The sequence below is a fragment of the Nelumbo nucifera genome, chromosome 2 (genome assembly GCF_055504915.1).
Source record: "Nelumbo nucifera cultivar China Antique chromosome 2, China Antique-T2T, whole genome shotgun sequence".
Lineage (NCBI taxonomy): Eukaryota > Viridiplantae > Streptophyta > Magnoliopsida > Proteales > Nelumbonaceae > Nelumbo > Nelumbo nucifera.
This window is the reverse complement of record NC_142650.1, coordinates 2,999,481-3,019,415: the sequence shown is the minus strand read 5'-3', so window position 1 is coordinate 3,019,415 and position 19,935 is coordinate 2,999,481. Positions and strand designations below refer to the sequence as shown.

At 40.8% G+C, this 19,935-nt stretch overlaps 1 protein-coding gene across 3 annotated transcripts in view; it reads left to right on the top strand.

The window, feature by feature from the left end:
• Nucleotides 1-19,935, top strand: part of LOC104594565 (uncharacterized) — a 62,236-nt gene that overhangs the window by 5,014 nt on the left and 37,287 nt on the right. For all 3 annotated transcript variants that reach the window (XM_088897545.1, XM_088897544.1, XM_010254901.3), the window contains 5 exons: nucleotides 1,526-1,612; nucleotides 2,023-2,076; nucleotides 15,942-16,126; nucleotides 18,832-18,914; nucleotides 19,065-19,165. In XM_088897545.1, coding sequence (XP_088753671.1) covers nucleotides 1,526-1,612; nucleotides 2,023-2,076; nucleotides 15,942-16,126; nucleotides 18,832-18,914; nucleotides 19,065-19,165 — 510 coding nt within the window. The remainder of the gene's footprint in view (nucleotides 1-1,525; nucleotides 1,613-2,022; nucleotides 2,077-15,941; nucleotides 16,127-18,831; nucleotides 18,915-19,064; nucleotides 19,166-19,935) is intronic.

The following is a 19,935-nucleotide window of genomic DNA, read 5'->3' as shown; positions in this document are numbered from 1 at the left end:
CAAAAAATGCTAGAGGTTAGGTCCGTATCCAGCCCACCTCTCCCAAAGGCCAAGATCCCAGATAGCTGGGACTGACATTGGGCAATGACCTTCTTTATTAACTATTAAAAAGAAAAGAGACCATCTTGGTGGGTCTAATTACTATTGAGCTAGGAATTCTTTTGTTCAACCTGCTTATGTGCAAGCATGTTGACTGTTGACAAAGTTATCAAAGGGAAGATGGAGAAATGTGAATGAATGAAAATAAATCAGTGCTGCTGCAGTTCTCTGCTCTATGGGGAAATTGTAATCCACTGCAAATATGTTGATGTAATTATCTTTTAAAGAGTGTCTGTTGTAATCAAAGTTGAGGTAGCATAAAGGCTCCTATTTATTATTATTATTATTTCAGAGGACGCTACAATGACATTCTAACAAATTGGAAAGGAGTACCTATTATCCTAAGCAACAGATTTTAAATCACAATGACATGATCTCCTGTTTTGGGAGTGTCATGAATTGAGCTTTGATGGCTATCCATTAGAAATAGGGTTTTTCAGGTGATGGAAAATGATTATCTGTTGCTTCAGGGCCCTTAGTTTATTAACTTTATTTTTACACTTTACCAAAGTGGAAACTAGTGCATTCATTGTTGGTACAGAAAATTTTTAAAACCTTCAAATTATATTTAGTGCAAGATGGTGCATTTAGTAATGCAATTACATGAGCTTGGGAAGAACAATGAGGCTTCGGGGAGGCTTTTCCATACTGTAAACCCAAACTTTTATGAAGTACTTTTGTACTTTTGAAAGTACAAAAGTATGATATAACGTTTGTATTGTATACTTTATGTTTATGCTTTTATACTTTTTAAAAGTACGAAAATCCCCAAAAGCACAAAGTTGACTTTTTAGACTTCGTGCTTTTGGCAAAATAGTGCTTCTGTTTTCGTGCGAACCACGTGATCACCCTCCGATAAAACTCTCGACCCTACCTCTCCTTGTCGCTGCTGGAGTTGGACTGCTGCGCCGGTCTCAGACTGCCAAACCACCGGAAACCGTCACTGGAAGCATGAACAGGCATGCTTTGGCCAAACAGAAAATGGTACTTATGTTTTGGAAGCATACTTTTCAAAATTTTTTATCCAAACCGTTTTCAAAGCAAAAATACCAAAGTAAAAGTATTTTGTGTACTTTATACTTTGGTATTTTTAAAAGTACAAAAGTAGAAGTCTATTCCAAACAGCGTCTTACTTTTTCTACTTCTGACATACTCTTTCTCTCAACTCAACCTAGCCTTGTCCCAACTATATGGGGTTGGTTACACAAAATCCTGTTCTGGTGTTCCACTCTCTCTCTCTCTCTCTCTCTCTATTATGCGTGTGTGTTTTTTTATCACTTTTGTAATTGAAGTTTCAGGTTGTTGTAATCTTTATGTTATGCTATAATCTATATAGGTAGCTATATAGACTTAAGCTAATGGGCATGAATTTTATGATCAGCATTTTCTTTTCTGATAACTTGTATTATGCTTCTCTTCTTTTTAGAACACTATAATCGATGAACGTGGTTCTCTTGCTGTTACAAGCCCCATTCCAGGTCCACTTGCAAACTTGATGAGATCTGTTAGAAAGGTTGCTTCTTCATTGCAAACTTGGAGCTCTTTTTTATTTTTTTCCCTTTTAGTTTCTTACTTTCCTGAAAAAGATATCTGTCTTGTAATAAGGACTTCCACTAGAAGTACTTTATTTAATTGGTAACTGTGAAATTTTATTAGAACTAAAAAAATGCTATTTATAATATGCCGATCTGCTCACCCCAAAAGAGATGTTCCTTATTGACCCTTGTTTAGATGGTTAGGTAAAGTATCAGCTAAGCTGTTTGCTAATCTGCTCATCCACTTAAAGTTGCTTCTGTTTTCCACTAGAAGTACTTTGAAAGTTAAAAATTTCTAGTTTGTTTACATTAATTACATAAAATAAACCATGTACATTTATTAGTTATCCAACCATTTAATAAAGTTTGGACAATTAATCTACTGCAGTTACCAGCACGGGTTGCTTTGACCGGGGATGTAGTGCCTCTTAAAGATGAAAAGGTAAAGTAATACATCCATATCCAAATTCTATGAAACTCATTCAGCATGACTCTGTATGTAAGCAACATTTAACCATAAAGCAAACAATAATTTTTATTCATCAGGCAATATTCTTGAACTTGGATTTCCTGAGTTGAAATTTAAATTTGAGCTGGTTTAAACTAAGCATCCTAATTGTGAACAAGAAATGCTTTTTCCTTTTGACTATGTTCTTTTTTTTGAAAGGTAAGAAAAAATATTAAAAGAAAATATGTTTGACTATGTTCTTTTTAGTAGATACTTACAAACTCAGGTTTTTTTTTTTTTTTTTATCAATTACTTACAAACTCATGATTCAAGAGTGTGGAAGTGGAACAGATCAGGAGAGTTCTCAGTAAAATCATTCTACAGCTTTTTAGTATGAGAAAATGAAGCCCCTTTTCCTAGCCGGGCCATTTGGGGGACAGTGGCATCCTCAAAGTTAAATTTTTTGTTTGGGTGGCAGCTTTGGAGAAGTGCCTCACCAAAGAGATGCTGCTAAAGAGAGGCTTTATTTGCAATGACTTGAGATGCAGTCATACAAAGGACACCTACTGGAAGCTTCATCCTAGACTTCTCCCTGATAGATTTAAGAACAATAATAACCCTAAGAAGGGTAGTCAAGTGGGAAAACCCAAGACTGCTAATGTTGCTACAGTACCTGAAGGGGGAAGTAAGGAGAGTGAAGAGAAATCAACCATTGAGTAGTTGGCTGCAATGAAGCTGGATTTTGAGAAGTATGAGAGGCTCCTAAATCACTTGGAAGCTACAATTTCTTCAGCTCACCCTTCCAACAGTACATAATCTTCATCGACTTTTGGTCACTCAGGTACTCGTGCTTCTGCAAATCATGCTTCAATTTCAGGTAGTCATAAAATCCCTTGGATTATCGATTCCAGTGCGTCAGACCATATGACCAGTCTATCTAACCTTTTTTGCTCATATCACATTCTCTCTGGGAAAGAGAAAATATCCCTTGCCGATGGGTCCCTCGCCCCCATCTTTGGTAAAGGTGATATAAAAACCTCTGACACCCTGTTCTTATCTTTTGTTCTTCATGTCCCTAAACTTAACACAAACCTCTTATCTGTTAGTAGCTTAACAAAGTCCATGAATTGCAGCATAACCTTCTTTCCCACTCATTGTGTTTTTCAGGACCTACATTCTCAGAGGATGATTGGGAGTGGCCATGAGGCGAACGGAATATACTTGCTGGACACATCGGATCAAGCTTTGGGACCACCTCATGGAGTTGCTGATATGATCCAGAAATTTGACACGCAGTTCACAGACTCACAACAGAATCCAAACCACTAGTACAACAACAGGGAAATGATATTCGTTCAGAAGAAAAGATCACTTACAGTAGGTCGGTTCTTCGAGAGACCGCCGGCTCTCCCAAGCACTCTCAGAATTTTGTACTCAACAAAAGTCCTCCATCCCCCAAAGTCCCTTCTTATACACATCTTATAGCATAACTGCCTTCCATAATAAATGCCCAGCTGACCAACTTATAAATGCCCCACACTCTTCTTATTCCCAATTGACAAGATATAAATGCTACTCTTCTTATTCCCAACTGACAAGCTATAAATGCTACTCTTCTTATTCCCAATTGACAAGCTATAAATGCTACAAAACTCTCCTTATTCCCTCCAGTCATAAGTTCCCCCATGTTCAATTATTTCCCCCCTTAGCCGAAAGCTGACCTTTCCCCATCCTAGCATACGTAAAATTAATTGGGGGCCTATCATTACCCGCCACCCAAAGTCTAACCTTGTCCTCAAGGTTGAAATGAGGAAATTGGTCGCGAAGTAAGTCAAAAGGCTCCCATGAATCTTCAAAATCAGGCAGGTCCTACCAATGGATAAGCACTTCCGAACTAGTAACTCCAGGCATAGTGGATGGACGCACCCCTCGAACGGCCGCAGGTTCCACCAGCATTTCCATATCAGCTGACAGAGTGGAAGGCATCACAGGAGAAGAGACATGATTGCCAATTGCCTTCTTGAGTTGCGAGACATGAAAAACAGGATGAATCCTTGCCTTTGGAGGAAGTTGAAGTTTATAAGCGACAACGCCAATTCTTTCCACAATAGCAAATGGTCCATAAAATCGAGGGGCATGCTTTTCATTGGCTCAGCGAGCTAGAGACTGCTGGCGATAAGGTCGCACTCACACATATACCGAATCTCCAACCTCAAAATTAACATCACGGCGGCTCACATCAGCCGAGTCTTTCATCTTTTGTTGTGCACGGTGTAGATGAGCACGCAACTCCCTAAGTATAGCATCTCGCTGAAGGAGAACAACTTCAACATCAGCATTAGCCATAGAGCCAAGCTCATAGCGGATTAATGGAGGAGGATCGCGCCCATAAACCACCTTGAAAGGTGTCATGCCAGCAGCAGTGTGAAAAGAGGTATTGTAGTTATATTCTGCCCACGATATCCAGGAAGACCAGCGGGAGGGGGAATCAGCCACAAAGCACCTCAAATAAGTCTCCAAACAGCGATTAACCACCTCCGGCTGTCCATCTGTCTGAGGATGGTAAGCTGAACTACGACGCAATTCTGAACCCTACTGGGTAAAATGCTCGTGCCAGAAGAAGCTCATAAAGACTTTATCATGATCAGATACAATCGAGCGGGAATGCCATGTCAACGGACTATGTTGTGCAGGAAAGCCTGAGCAACCGTGAGAGCTGAGAAGGGATGACTGAGAAGGATGAAATGGGCATACTTGGAGAGACGATTGACCACCACCATAATTGTGTCAAACCCCTTTGACTTAGGAAGAGCTTCAATAAAGTCCATAGCAATATCCTCCTAAATCTGTTCAGGTACGGGTATAGGTTGTAAAAGGCCAGCGGGGGACATGGCTTCATATTTACTGCGTTGACACACATTGCAGGCCTGCACAAACTTCTAGACAGAACGCTTGATCCCCCGCTAGTAAAATTCAGCTGCTTTTCGCCTATATGTCCGGCGGATACCCGCGTGACCTCCCACAACTCCCGAATGAAACTCCTTCAGTAAGAGGGGAATAAATGGGGAAGAATCCGACATAACCAATTTACCATGATAGCGTAGGTGTTCTCCAACTAAAGAATAGGCGGGATAGGACGCCGGATCATGCTGTATGGCATGCTTGATGGGGGCTAGGAAAGGATCAGCATCAACTTGCTCCTTAAGGTCATCAAAATCAAGGAAAATAGGGACTGTAAGAGAGTTTAAGTGCATTTCAGCAGGAACTCTGGATAGGGCGTCAGCCACGGTATTATTGGCACCCGGTTTGTACTGAATCTCAAAGTCATAATTCATAAGCTTAAGAAGCCACTTATGATGTTCACCTTCGACAATCCGCTGCTCCAACAGATACTTGAGACTATGCTGGTCGGTCCGAACAATAAAGCGTCTTCCAAGAAGATAGGGGCGCCATTTTTTAATGGCAAAGACAATGGCCATTAATTCCCGCTTGTAGACAGATTTTGACTGTGCAGACGGGCTAAGCTTGTGGCTATAAAAAGCTATAGGCCGATTATTCTGCATTAATACGGCCCCGAGACCTACACCAGATGCACCCGTCTCGATCAAGAAGGGCCAACACAGGTACGGTCGTCATAGCCCGTTTCAACTCCTGAAATGCATTCTCAGCCTCCGCATTCCATGAGAAAGCATCCTTTTTAAGCTGCTGCGTCAATGGCCATGCTATTTTACTGTAGTTACGCACAAAACGACGATAATAGCCTGTAAGCCCCAGAAAACCGCGAAGAGCTTTAAGTGAAGATGGTTGAGGCCAATCAACCATGGCCTGAATTTTAGAAGGATCGGCAGAAACACCAGCCGCGCTAATAATATGACCCAGGTACTCAATGCTAGGCTGAGCAAAGATACATTTCTTTGAGTTGGCAAAGAGACGGTGGGCGCGCAATACAGAGAAGACCTGTCGAAGGTGATCCAAATGGGCAGCTTCGGAAGCACTGTAAACCAGAATATCATAAAAAAATACCAGCATAAAGCGACAGAGGAAATCATGGAATACCGTATTCATTAGTGACTGGAAGGTCGAGGGCGCATTGGTGAGACCGAAGGGCATGACTAGGAATTCGTAATGGCCCTCGTGGGTGCGAAATGCAGTCTTGGGAATGTCCTCACTGCGGACCCGAATCTGGTGGTAGCCCGATTTAAGATCAATTTTGCTGAAAATAGAAGCACCATGGAGCTCATCGAGAAGTTCTTCGATAACCGGAATAGGGAATTTATCCGGAACTGTAGCACGGTTAAGGGCTCTGTAATCCACACAAAAATGCCAACTTTCGTCTTTCTTCTTGACTAAAAGGACCGGGCTCGAGTAGGGGCTTGTACTCGGCTGAATAATACCCGTAGCCAGCATCTCAGAGACAAGGCATTCAATTTCATCTTTCTGGAATTGAGGATATCTGTAAGGACGAACAGAGATAGGAGAAGTGCCCTCCTGCAAGACAATAGCATGTTCCGTAGCCCGTGTAGGGGGTAAGCCCGTAGGCATGTCAAAAACATCTTTGAACTCATCTAGTAAAGCGGAGATTGGCGGGGATGTAGGCAAGACAGAGTTCAACGGAAAATCCACTATCTGCAATTGTTTTAATTCTAACAAAACCCCTTGTCCCTCATGTTGTAAGTTACGCATCATAGCATGCAAAGATATATGAGAGGAACAAAGAGAAGGGTCACCCTGCAACTTTACCCAGACACCTCTCAAATTGAGCTTCATAGACATGTTGCCCCAATTCATTACTGAGTCCCCGAGGGATGCTAACCAAGGAAAACCAAGAATGACATCCGTAGAACCCAACTTTAAGGGAAAGAAATCAGCAATGACATCCAATTTGGGTAAGTTGAGGCAAACCTGACGACAGACTCTGGAAGTTCTCACCTCATCATCATTTCCCATCTGAACTCCAAATTCGTGTGTAGGGGTGCGGGGTAATTTCAAATCTTCCACTAAAGTTTCGGAGATAAAGTTGTGGGATGCACCCGAGTCTACCAATATGACCACCTCACGTGACAATGCGTCCATGCACCTTAAGGGAATTTGCCGCACACAACCCAACAAGAGACGAAACACAAAGTACGACTGATTCTGGAGCCGGAGCAATTTCAGTGTCCCCGGAAGTGCAGTCCCAATTAGACGCATCAGAAGCAATTTCCTCCACATCATCTTGAACCCATAAAACCTGAAGTGATTTTTGAGCACAACGATGCCCCGGGCTGTATTTCTCGTCGCAGCGGAAGCATAGACCCTTCGCACGTTTCTGCTACATCTCTTTGTCAGTCATCTTTTTGAAAGCAGGAGGTGGGGCCTTAATAATAGGGCTTGATGAAGGAGGAGGGATTGTGGCACGTGCAGGTTGGGTGACAGCAGAAGTAGTCACTTGCGAAACCCGTGAGTTAAAGTGGGTTCCAGAGAAAGACGTTGCGGGCCCACGAGGAAATGAACTTGATTGATAGGCCCATAAGGCCTGATTCTTTTCCTCAATTTTCTGGGCTGCAACCATTTTTCTAATCAGCCCAACGGGTTCCATCTGTCGGAGTTCGGCCTGGATATCTGGGTGCAACCCATTCACAAAGGCTGCTTCAAGGATTGATTCTGGTAGGTCACGTAAGGGGGCAGAAAGCACCTCGAAATGGCGACGATATTCCTTAACAGTAGTGAATTGACGTAATGATAGAAGCTGCTCCTGCAAGTTTCCCTCCTGAGTTGATCGGAAACGTTCAAGGAGGAATTCCTTGAATTCTGCCCAACTATGAAAAGGTCGCCTACCATCCTCCCAATAATACCAAGCCAGTGCATCACCCTCTAAGCAGACCACTGCCGCCCGCAGACGTTCCGCTAGAAAGCCATTAATCTCAAAATAGCGCTCTGCGCAAAAAAGCCAGCCGTCCAGATTTTCCCCATAAAAAATGGGCAACTTCAACTTCCGAGGAAGTGGATAAGAAGTATGTTCCGATACTGACATTGAAGAAGACGTCGGGAAAGCTGCACTCTTCCCTTTGTTAGCCTCATGACTCGATGTGACTAAAGGAGGAGCAGTGTCAATTGCAGACAAAGAATCCGAATAGGCCTGTTGCTGAAGCAACAAATCAAATTGTCTCACTAAATCTTGAACACCTCCTTCCAGAGATTGTACCGAGTTCTCTAGGGACGAGATCTTCGAAAGTCCAATAGCTACCTTATTTGGATCGAGTCGCTGAAACTCATTGCGTAAGCCATCCATCTCCAAACGAAATCCAGAATGCAGAGAAGACAGGCATTCTTCTAAACCCTCCACCTGCGATGCCACTTCCTTAGCTGTCACCATGGCCGAGGAAAGACGTGCTCTGATACCACTGATATGACCCAGAAATTTGACACGCAGTTCACAGACTCACAGCAGAATCCAAACCACTAGTACAACAACAGGGAACTGATATTCAATCAGAAGAAAAGAAGTCACTTATAGTAGGTCGGTTCTTCGAGAGACCGCCGGCTCTCCCAAGCACTCTCAGAATTCTGTACTCAACAAAAGTCTGCCTCCTCCATCCCCCAAAGCCCCTTCTTATACACATCTTACAGCATAACTGCCTTCCATAATAAATGCCCAGCTGACCAACTTATAAATGCCCCACACTCTTCTTATTCCCAACTGACAAGCTATAAATGCTACAAAACTCTCCTTATTCCCTCCAGTCATAAGTTCCCCCATGTTCAATTATTTCCCCCCTTGGCCGAAAGCTGACCTTTCCCCTTCCTGGCATACGTAAAATTAATTGGGGGCCTATCAGTTGCCTTAGAGTCAGTTGTGTCAGAGTTTGTTAACAAAATTTTATTATGTCATTTTCGGTTTGGTCACTTGTCTTTTTCTGCTTTGAGTCATCTGTTCCCAGATATGTTTAAAGGAGTGTCTTTATCAAGTCTTCATTGTGAATCATGTGAGCTGGCAAAGCATTGTAGACATTCCTATTCAATTAGCAATAAAAGATCACTTTCTCCTTTCCATATTGTTCACTCTGATGTGTGGGGGCCATATCACATGCCAACCACGAGGGGTTACAGGTACTTTATCCTTTTTTTTGATGATTATTCGCGTTACACTTGGATTTATCTCATGAAATCCAGGGATGAAGTACCAGCTATTGTGAAAAATTTTCATGAACTCATCCTCACCCAGTTTAATACTCGCATCAAAATATTCTGCTCTGACAATGCTAAGGAGTATTTTGAGAGAACCCTCTCTACCTATCTTGAAACTTTTGGGGTTATTCATCAAAGTTGTTGTTCCTACACTCCACAACAAAACGGGGTGGCGGAAAGAAAGAACAGGCATGTGGTTGAGGTTGCTAGATCCCTCTTGTTTGCATCCCATGTTCTTGTAAAGTTTTAGGGAGATGCTGTTCTTACTGCTACCTTTCTGATCAACCGTATGCCCTCTCGGGTCCTTGGCTTTAAAACTCCTTTTAGTCTTCTCTTCCTGGATGAGGATCTCTTTTCTCTTCCTCTCCGTGTGTTTGGATGTACTTGCTATGTGCATATTCATAGTCACCAAAGGCACAAGTTTGAACCTAAGGCTCATAAGTGTGTGTTTTTGGGATATGCTTCCACATAGAAAGGTTATTGCTGTTTTGATCCAGTTCGTGGCACCCGCTTTGTATCTCGGGATGTCACCTTTGCCGAGTTGACTCCCTTCTTTAGTATTCCTTCTGAGGGGGAGAAATCTGGTGAGCCCTTTGCTATGTCTCCAGCTGTTCCTCTTCCCATCCCTTGTGAGTTCGATCATGGGGTGTCCACCTCTTCCACTGGACCTACCTCTGATATCCCTGCTCCTCTTCCTCCTTCTGCTCCTGCTCTCCAAAGGTGGTACCAAAGGCAGAGATTCAGACATGTGTAGGTTGTTTCCACTCCTTCAGAAGAGCATCTTGCCTCTCCCATCATTCCTGAGGAAACAGGTCAGCCCTCTACTGACCCATCTCTGATTGTCCCAAACCTTGACCTTCCTATTGCTCTTCGCAAGGGCAAGCGGAAGTATACAACCCACTGTATCTTCAAACACTTATCTTACAACCTTCTCTCCCCTTCCTACTACTCATTTCTTGCATCTGTTTCTTCCCATGTGATACCCAGGTCTGTACCGGAAGCATTATCTCAAGCTGAATGGAGGGATGCTATGATGACTGAACTTGATGCATTGCATAAGGACCATACCTGGGATATTGTGGACTTGCCGAAAGGGAAGGAACCAGTGGATTGTAAATGGGTGTTTACCATTAAGTATCACTCTGATGGCTCTGTTGAGAGGTTCAAGGCTCGGTTGGTTGCTAAGGGTTACACCCAAATGTATGGCATTGACTATCTTGAGACATTTGCTCCTATAGCTAAGATGACTTCAGTCAGGGTTTTACTTTCTCTAGCAGCTACTTTTGACTGGCCCTTACACCAGTTTGACGTTAAAAATGCCTTCTTGAATGGAGACCTGCATGAAGAGGTCTATATGCCTCTACCTCCAGGAGTCTATGGGAAAGAAATGAAAGGCAAGGTGTGTAAACTACACAAATCTATTTATGGTCTCAAACAATCTCCTCGGGCTTGGTTTGAGAGATTTCGGGCTGCTCTCGTCTCCTTTGGCTACATTCAAACACAATCTGATCATACACTGTTCTTGAAGAGAAATGACTCTCTGGTGACCTACTTGATTGTTTATGTTGATGACATTGTGGTCATGGGTAATGACATTGAAGAGGCCAGTAAACTAAAAGGATTTCTCAACTCTGAATTTGAAATCAAAGACTTGGGAGATCTTCGGTATTTCTTGGGCATTGAAGTTGCTCGGTCTAAGGATGGTATCTTCATATCTCAGTGCAAATATGTCCTTGATCTTCTTGCTGAAACTGGTAAACTTGGAGCTAAACCTATCTCCACTCCCATTGATCATAATCATAAGCTTTCTGCCACAGATGGTGAACCTTTGTCTGATAAGGGAGTGTTTCAGAGACTGCTTGGGAAGTTGTTATACCTTTGCATGACTCGGCCAGATATTTCCTATGCAGTAAGTGTTATTAGTCAGTTTATGCATTCTCCAGAGATACTCATCTAGCTGCTGTAGAAAGGGTTCTGTGCTACTTGAAAGGTATTCTAGGGAAAGGTATTCTATTTGCTAAGCATGGTCACTGAAGCTTGAAACCTTTACTGATGCAGATTGGGCAAGATGTATTGATGACAGAAGGTCCACCTCTGGTTATTGTGCTCTGGTTGCTGGGAATATTGTGTCTTGGAGGAGTAAGAAACAATCAGTAGTTGCTAGATCCCCAGCTAAAGCAGAATACAGGGCAATGGCTCATGGTGTGTTAGAATTACTATGGTTACGATCCCTTCTAGAGGAATTGGGGGTGGACTACGAGAAACCAATGATGCTCTATTGTGACAACCAAACTGCTATCAACATTGCACATAATCCTGTTCAACATGATAGAACTAAGCACATTGAGGTTGATAGGCATTTCATATGGGAAAGAGTTTTTTCAAGAGAAGTTTGTTTACCATTCATCACATCAGAAGAGCAATTGGCTGATATCTTGACCAAGGGGAGTTCCAAAGGGAAAATTGACACACTATATAAGCAGGCTGGGCATGATTGACATCTATGCAGTTTGAGGGGGAGTGTAAAGAGACTGGGCCGAATGGGCCCTAACAGCCTCTCTTGTAATATCTTTTATTTTATGTTGATGGGCCACACTTAATGGGCCTGTTATTTATTCTTGTTTTATTTTTCTTTATGTAACTGCCAAGCTGGCCGCCCACTTAAGGGCATTCTTGTCATCATCAAATTTTTAGATCTTAATAAAATAGGGTTAGAGGAGAATGGAGAATCATTCGACTCCTTCTTCTCTTACCTCTTTTCTTCGCCATCTTCTTCTCTTGTACAGTTATTCAGACCTGTTTTATTCTGCTAATCACTAAGTTTAATCTTGATATTAAAGGACTGATTTACATCTGGCATATACCAGGGATGACAAAGAAAGGGAAAATTTGCTGGTCCTCTATTCCTTTGGCAATTCTGTGGGCACTGTGGACGGAAAGGAACAGTAGGATTTTCGATCACAAAGCCTCCTCCGAAGCTGAGGTCATCAACATGGCTATAGAGTTTGTTAGGAGTTAGTTATCTATACACACAGGTTTTAAAGAGGATCCATCTGATTGCTTTTCATTGTACAAACTACAAAGGACTGATTGATTAGTACAATTATCCTTTACCCTTTCTCAAACAAAAAAAAAAAAAAAACAAAAGAAAATATGTTTGAGCTGTTTAAACTTCAAATAGGGTTGGAAATTCAAGCGTTCTACCTACATGATGGCATTTACTCCTGTGCTTTCTTGTGCAACATTGCCAACTTAATTGGTGTTGTGCAAAAGAGACCATCCACTGCAAGATACGCTTCTTTTATCTCACTTATTACTCCCAGCCATGACAGCAGTAATGTACTAAAACCAATTGAAGATTAGTTTGCCAGGCTGAGAAACTGGCTTTCCTGGGGGATATAGGATGTACACTCATAACTTCCCGTGGGAACTTCAATATATTTGTAGTATGGATATTTCGGTCATGCTACCCCTTATTTGGTGTAGAATTTCCTTCTTGATTACCCAAAGATAGAAAAAAACCTGGCTTTCATACTGGTCTGGTTGGTCTAACCTAGAAAATTTTACATGCTAAAATTTGTAGACTTTGCAGTTTGACAGTAAAATTGGTTGAGCCAGCAGCCATAGGAGGTACAGCAGCATTTCAGACCACAGTTCTCCCACCAAACTAAAAGGTGAAAGATTATGAGAAGATGCACTAAAGCAGCCATTTTTTTTGATCCATTTGGGAAGGAAGAAGTGCATGGATCTTTGCTGGCAAAATTAGAAGTCAGGAAGCATTGGTTGACAGTCACAATCACAGTAGCACATTGGGTGAAGACAAGAGAAGAATCCAAGGACTCAAGCACTAATGATATCATCAGAAATTGGCATTTGGTTGCTTCTTTCTCTACCAGAGGAGTTATGATCTCCTTACTAGAAGAGTTATCATCCTTATTGATTGGGTCTGACACCCTTGGGGATCTCTTAAATAAAACCTTAATAGCTTCTATATAGTTAACCTGGGGAGTTCAGGGATGGGCATAATAGTAAGAAATCTTAATAGGAAAATCATCTTGGTGGTCTCAGGTAGGATATAGAAAATCTATCAGGGCAGAGTTGCTATCTGTTCTACAAGGATCAAGTTATGTTGTTCTTTGAATCACACATGGTTGGAGCTGGTGTTTTTTTTTAGCAAGTGCCAAGTGGTTTGAATATCTCATTCAGACCGATAAGAAATGCTAATGCCTTTAGTTAATTCCCTTCATCCTTTGTTAGGGAAGAGTTTAACAGGGGGACCTGTACTGGGGCTTGCTACTTAAGGGTAGGGTGGATGAACACGAAGGTTTAATTGTACTCATAAAGGAAGAGCTGTGGTTCTATATTTGTTGTATATTTTTTCTTTAAGATGAATTCAATAAAATTTCTTGCTCATCTGATAAAAACTTGAAGAAAACCTGTGCTGGAAGAAATTGTTTGTATGTTAGGTTGGGATTATCTCTAAGTAATTCCTTTTCTGTGTTGCTGATCAAAAAAAAAAAAAAACTCTAAGTAACTATCTGCTAAAACAGAATATATGCAGTAAAGAGTGCAAATCAGGGTACACTTGGGAGCGGAGACCAAGAGAGAACTCAATGTGACCTCTTCTGTTACCTTGGTTCAATAATTCAGAACAAAGGAGAGATTGAGGAGGATGTCACCTATAGAATTATAGCAGGATTGGAAAAATTGGAGGAGTGCATCTGGAGTCTTATGTGATAGGTGAACACCACTTCAGCTAAAAGAAAAATTCTGCAAAACAGTTGTAAGGCCAGATATGTTGTATGGAGCAGGGTGTGGGGCTGTTAAGAAACAGCATATCCAAAAAAAAAACGAGTTACAGAAATGTGAATGCTTAGATGGATGAGTGGTAAAACTAGGACTGGGTTAAAAATGAAGTCATATGTAGGATTCTAGGAATAGCTCCAATATGTGATAAAATGAGAGAAAGTAGATTGAGATGGTATTATTACATGCATAAGACCATTTACAGCACCCGTTAGAAAAAAATGATCTATTACAAGTTGAAGGGACTATACGAGCTAGGGACAGACCAAAAAGAACTTGAGTGGAAGTAATAAGAACTGATTTAGGTGCCCATAATTTAACAATGGATATAGCACCGAACAGAATGGAATGGCAAAGCAAGATTCATGTAGCCAAACCCATATGGTTGGGGCAAGGCTTAGATGATGATGATGATGAACCATCTGCTATCTCTTTTTCAGTACGCCATTGTAACCAATACTGCATGAAATTGTTCAGTCTGTTTCTTTGGTTTGGGTTTTGGGGACTAACCAGCATGGGTGTTGTGATATTCATTATATATTTTGGTGTTTGTTAATTCTTAAATAAAGTTTGTTGAAGGGTAAGGCTTTTATATCCCCCACAGAATATTATAATTTATAAATAAAACTAAGCTAGCTGCCTCTTCATATCAAATATTTGAGGCTTTAAAAATACATGTGTCTGTATGTATGCTTGATCAATGACACACTTGATAATTCATTAATAAAATGGTCAGAGAAAACTCAGGGCATGTTCGTTTGCTCTGAAGTCTAACATCTGAAAGTGCAATAATTACACTAAGAGGTATATTGGTATTGATGAACTTTTCTTTCCTCTGAACACTGAATGCAGAGAATGTTGCTTTGAATTCTGAATTCTAAATTTTGAAAATTATCAAATATCCATTTTGACCCCATATATGAGAGTTTTTGTTTGTCTTTTTGGGGGCATCATTGGAAAACAAAAAAGTTGTATGATTGCACTTTAAGAGATAAGAGATAAGAGGAAACGAACAACCATTTTTCTCTTAAAGTCAAAAGATTCCTCTTAAGAGATAAGAGTTAAGAGGAAACAAACAGGCCCTCACTCCCATGAACAATTGAGAAACAGTAGAGTACAGCTTAAGGCATGGCGCCTTTATTTTATGAATTACACTTTGTTACAAATTACTCTGCCAGTGTGAGCTTGTCTTACACTGCTGGTCTCAAGTCCGGACAAAGGAGGGTTGCATCGGGAGGAAGCTGGTATTTAAAACTTTTTGCCCAAACTCTTATGGGTCCTAAATTATCTTTTTGTGATAAACAAAACAGAATGGTGAAACAGGGTTCATGTAGCCAATCCCATATAGTTAGGACTTGGGATAAGGCTTAGATGATGATAATCAGATAATGATGACACTTTGTCACAAATCCACCCACCGGCAATGAGCTCCCTCTCCCAAGACCAATTCTGATCATGTGACACATATTTGCTTGGTAATTGTGCTTTATAAAAAGAATGAAAAAATGCAATTTACAGTGCGGGCAACCCTACAGGCTAGCTGCAGCCCCCTTCCCTTGAACATATGGATTATGGAAGTAAATTTGTTACTAGTACATCAGGGAAACCCTACTGGTCCCTAGAACATTTACCTTCTGTTAACCCCTTGCTTAGCCATAGCATCAGCCACGGCATTTGCTGACCTGTTTTATTGTTGAGTCATATGCATCACATTACTATATTAACTTCATGGTTGCTTTTAAAAAGGTTGGTAAGAACTTTTTTTTTTTGGAAAATGTTATTAATCCTCTTTATTGTCAATGGATATACTTACTGTTAACTATAAAAAAACATGCTATTAATGATTTTAGATGCCCTTGATTTATTCAGTTTTGTTTCTGTCACAGGTTGAGTTAGCCACAGAAAGCCTAAGAAAGACAATATTGTCAGAACTAGAAGTAGTTAGACATGCCAGTTATGCAGTTTCTGGTGTACTGAGTTCTTCCAGTATAAGTTCTAAAAGTCGAAGTGAAAATCTTCTGGAAGTACTAGATGGAGGTGAACCCTACATGGTTTATAAGTTCAATGTAAGGTAGGAAACTGTAATTCAGTCCTGAATCATCTCTGTTAAATTTCTCTTTGGCAATACCACAGAATCAATCAACGGCAATATCTATTGTTATTTGCTTTTGTGGACTAGGTGAAACTTTTTATTCATAAAAAAAAAGACTAGGTAAAACTTTTTGGTTAGTAATATGAAGTATTGTATTCTTACCCAAAAAAGTTATTAGTTATTTATAGCCCTCTGTATAATGAAATTCTGTACATCAATCCACAGGGCACCTAAGACCCCCCCACCCCAAAAAAAAATCACAGCCAAGAAAAAAGGGCTGGAATTACTCTAAAAAAAACTATTACAATTCAACTAAATTCTAATGAAGTCAAAAGATAAGGTAATAACAGGCTCAACAGGATGGTCTTTGGATTGAAACACTCTACTGTTCCTTTTTGAAGAGAAGGGCAACCGGTTTCATTAATCAAAAGGAGGGGATGCACATGTGAAGATGTACGACGGGCCTTGAAAAAAAAAAGAAAGAAAAAAGCCAGCACATAAAGTCATTGTGCTTGCACTGCACAAGGAATCCCTTCCCATCCCTGATTTCACTAGGCCATCTGCCAACTGATTTAAGCTTCCAGGAATCCATCTAAAGCTGCAGTTTATATTAGAGATTAAAAATGAGTAAGCTTCCAAGGGCCTGGAGGCCCTGGACCATGAGTAGAAAGCCACTCTCTGACATTTCTTGAGTTCCCTTCTATGGCCAGAGAAGTGATCTGCTGGACTTTTGCAATTCTAAGACCTTCCAAAGGGCACAAACCTCAGACCTGTTGCATCTGTAGAGGAGGTTGGGCCACTATAAACCCAAAATAGATCACTATTGAATCTTTCTCAAAAGGCCCCCAATTCCTGCAGCCACAGGGGCATCTAGGACTCTTCTAAAACTTCTATTGAAATTCAGAATGAAATCAGTCTTTCCTTGGTGACAACGAGGTGAGAGGTCTTTGGATGGTTGGAGACGTGAGGAGCAGTTCAAGCCAGTTTCTCTGCACTTCTCCTTTATTGAGATTTGCAAAGAGCTTGATGTACATCATCCACAGGATAAGCAAAGAATGGCAACGATCTCTAATTGGCTCTTTGGGAGAGATTCTGTCTTTAAAGATTCTCCTATTACATTCTTCCCATAAACCCCACATGACTGCATGGGGAATATAACCTTCCAAAAAAATTCTGCCTCTACCTCCCAGCTTGAACTTTAGGCCATGCCATTGAGATAAAAAGTTCTTGGCATTGTTTGGGAGGGGGGGGGGTCCAGCTGCAATTCCCACAAGTTTCTAGCTACCTGATAATTAATAATATGACCTAAGGATTCCCCGTCAATCAGGTATAAGATACAAAATTTGGGAGAGATGCTGAGTCTTCCGAACTTCTTCTGGAGGATATTACAGGTATTTAATTTTCCACAGGCAGCCTCCTAAATAAGGGAGATTTTAAAGGGAACAGTGGAGAGCCAGATTCTCTACTGTTCCTTTCAAGCCAAACAGCCCAGATGACAGATAGCAAACACGATCACAGACTAACAGAGTTTGCCCTTTCTGCTCATCCCATTCGCACTCTAACTATTGAGCAACTTGATTATAGATTGTGGTTGACACCATTGTAGACGAATACTACCCAAGAAATGCTGCCACAATCTGCTAGTGAAGTTGCAATGCAGAAATAGGTGGTTGAAGCTTCCATGCCATTGCACGCAGTGCCAGTCACAGGGGACATAAGACGCCATCTGGAGCAACGCCTTTCCTAGATAGGTTCACCTTAGTTGAACACTTTCTCAGAGCAGTTAACCATAAAAAATTAACCTTCAAAGGAGCAAAGTTTTTCCAAACCACACTGTCCGCCCTGTAAGGGAAAGAGAAACTACTGCCACTTGCTAGCCCTTTATAAAAAGATTGAACTGAAAATGAGCCTGAATTGTGCCAACCCTGGATTCTGGAGTCTTCCTCCTGAGGGCTTTCTTCATTTTGAGTTCCTTTATTTCTCTCAGTAAGTGTTTATATTTGCAAAGGACAGCTTTCTTCATTTTGAACCCACCCACAGCCAATTTTGAATCCCCTTCTACATTGATGTTTGTATAGTTTCTTCTCTTTGCCAATCTCAATCCCTGAAGAACTGCTAGTATTTCAGCTCTGATTGTATTTCCTTGGCCTGCTAGACCTGAAAAGAGAGTTAAAAAGTCTCCATCACTGCTTCTAAAGACTCCCAATTGCAGCAGGGCCTGGGTTATCCTTGCTGCATCCATCAAAGTTAAGTTGAACAAGGTGTAGGGAATCCCATAGAGGGTGAGTAGCAACCCTGTTAATGGATGAATTTGCGATCAGCTGCCAGTTTCTAACAATGTCATCGGTGGAGAAAGTGCTGAATAATCGCATGGTTCTAAACTTTTAACCCAATGAGCCACTTTCAAAATGATGATATCAAATGATAACTCTTCTATCTTGTACCTTATCCCTAAACCGCCTTCCATTTCTTTCCTCCCAAATGGGCCACAATATTGCAGCCCTAGTGCATCTCCATGGTATTATCCTTTTTATGGGCTAGATGGAATTTCCAAAGATTTTTAATATATAACACTATACATGTAATTTATGAGTGAGACTACAGTCTGAATATATGCTGGAGAGAAGATTGCATTATGCATAGAGATACATAATTCTAAAATTGCCAAGATATCTCACATACAGATCATGCACCTATATAGATGGTAATGGAGGCACTCATGAGGTGGATTTGGAGGATATTGATGCATCTAAAGCAGATACATTATGTAAGACACTGACCACCACAAGCAATTTTTTTTCTGATATTAACAATAGTTCTATATCCTTTGCAATGTAGCAATTCTGTTTACCTATGGGAGCAATGTGCTTTGTCTTTATGTTCTGATAAGTTCAGTTGCTTTATGTCATCTCTGTAGCACCATTTTCTGAAAAGCTAATTGATGGGATCAATCAAAGCCAGGCAAGGCGCAGAGCATTGATGCTTTTTTGTTTTGTGTACTTGAATGTAAATGCAAGGGTAAGTTAAAATGTTTTATGATATTCTTCCCATAAGTTCATTTTACAGCTAAAAAACATGATTATGGTTGAAAAATATTTATATACAACTGTAATACAATTCATATTGCTCAGTGATACTTGTTGACATTATTCAGGAAGCATTTACTTTAGATTGATGTTATTTTGTTTTGATTCATGTGATTCATCTGTCTCATTTTTATTATATTCAAAGTATGGAATAAAAGCTTTTTAACATATCCTTCCTTGAGAGGTCATAAAAGAATATAATGGATATATTGCTATTTGTTTTAGATGTGAAAGAATTACAACTCCAACTAAACCAACAAGTAATCTCCAGTATGAGGAGGTTCAATGACTTCACAGATTCATGTGAGCTGAAGGAAATCCCTCTCTTGCAAGCTAGATTCACTTGGTCCAATTTTCTAGAAGTTTCCCATTGCTCCAAACTGGATAGGTTTTTGTTTAATGAAGAGTGGGAAAACTATGAGGAGAACCTAGTATCAAGAACTTTACCTAGAGTCACCTTAAACCACTTCCCTATCAAACTAAGTCCTGAAACCTTTCTAAGTGGTCCCACCCCTTTTAGGTTTGAAAACATGTGGCTTACTCACCTAGACTTTGTAAGGAAAGTAGAAACTTGGTGGAAGTAGGACTTGGGAGGTGTGATTTGGAAAGGTGTAACGAAGCATATGGGATTAAAGAGAGAATTGGAAGAAACCTTACTAAGGGATCAGCTGGAGATAGAAATCTAGGTGAAAGTGGTTAAAA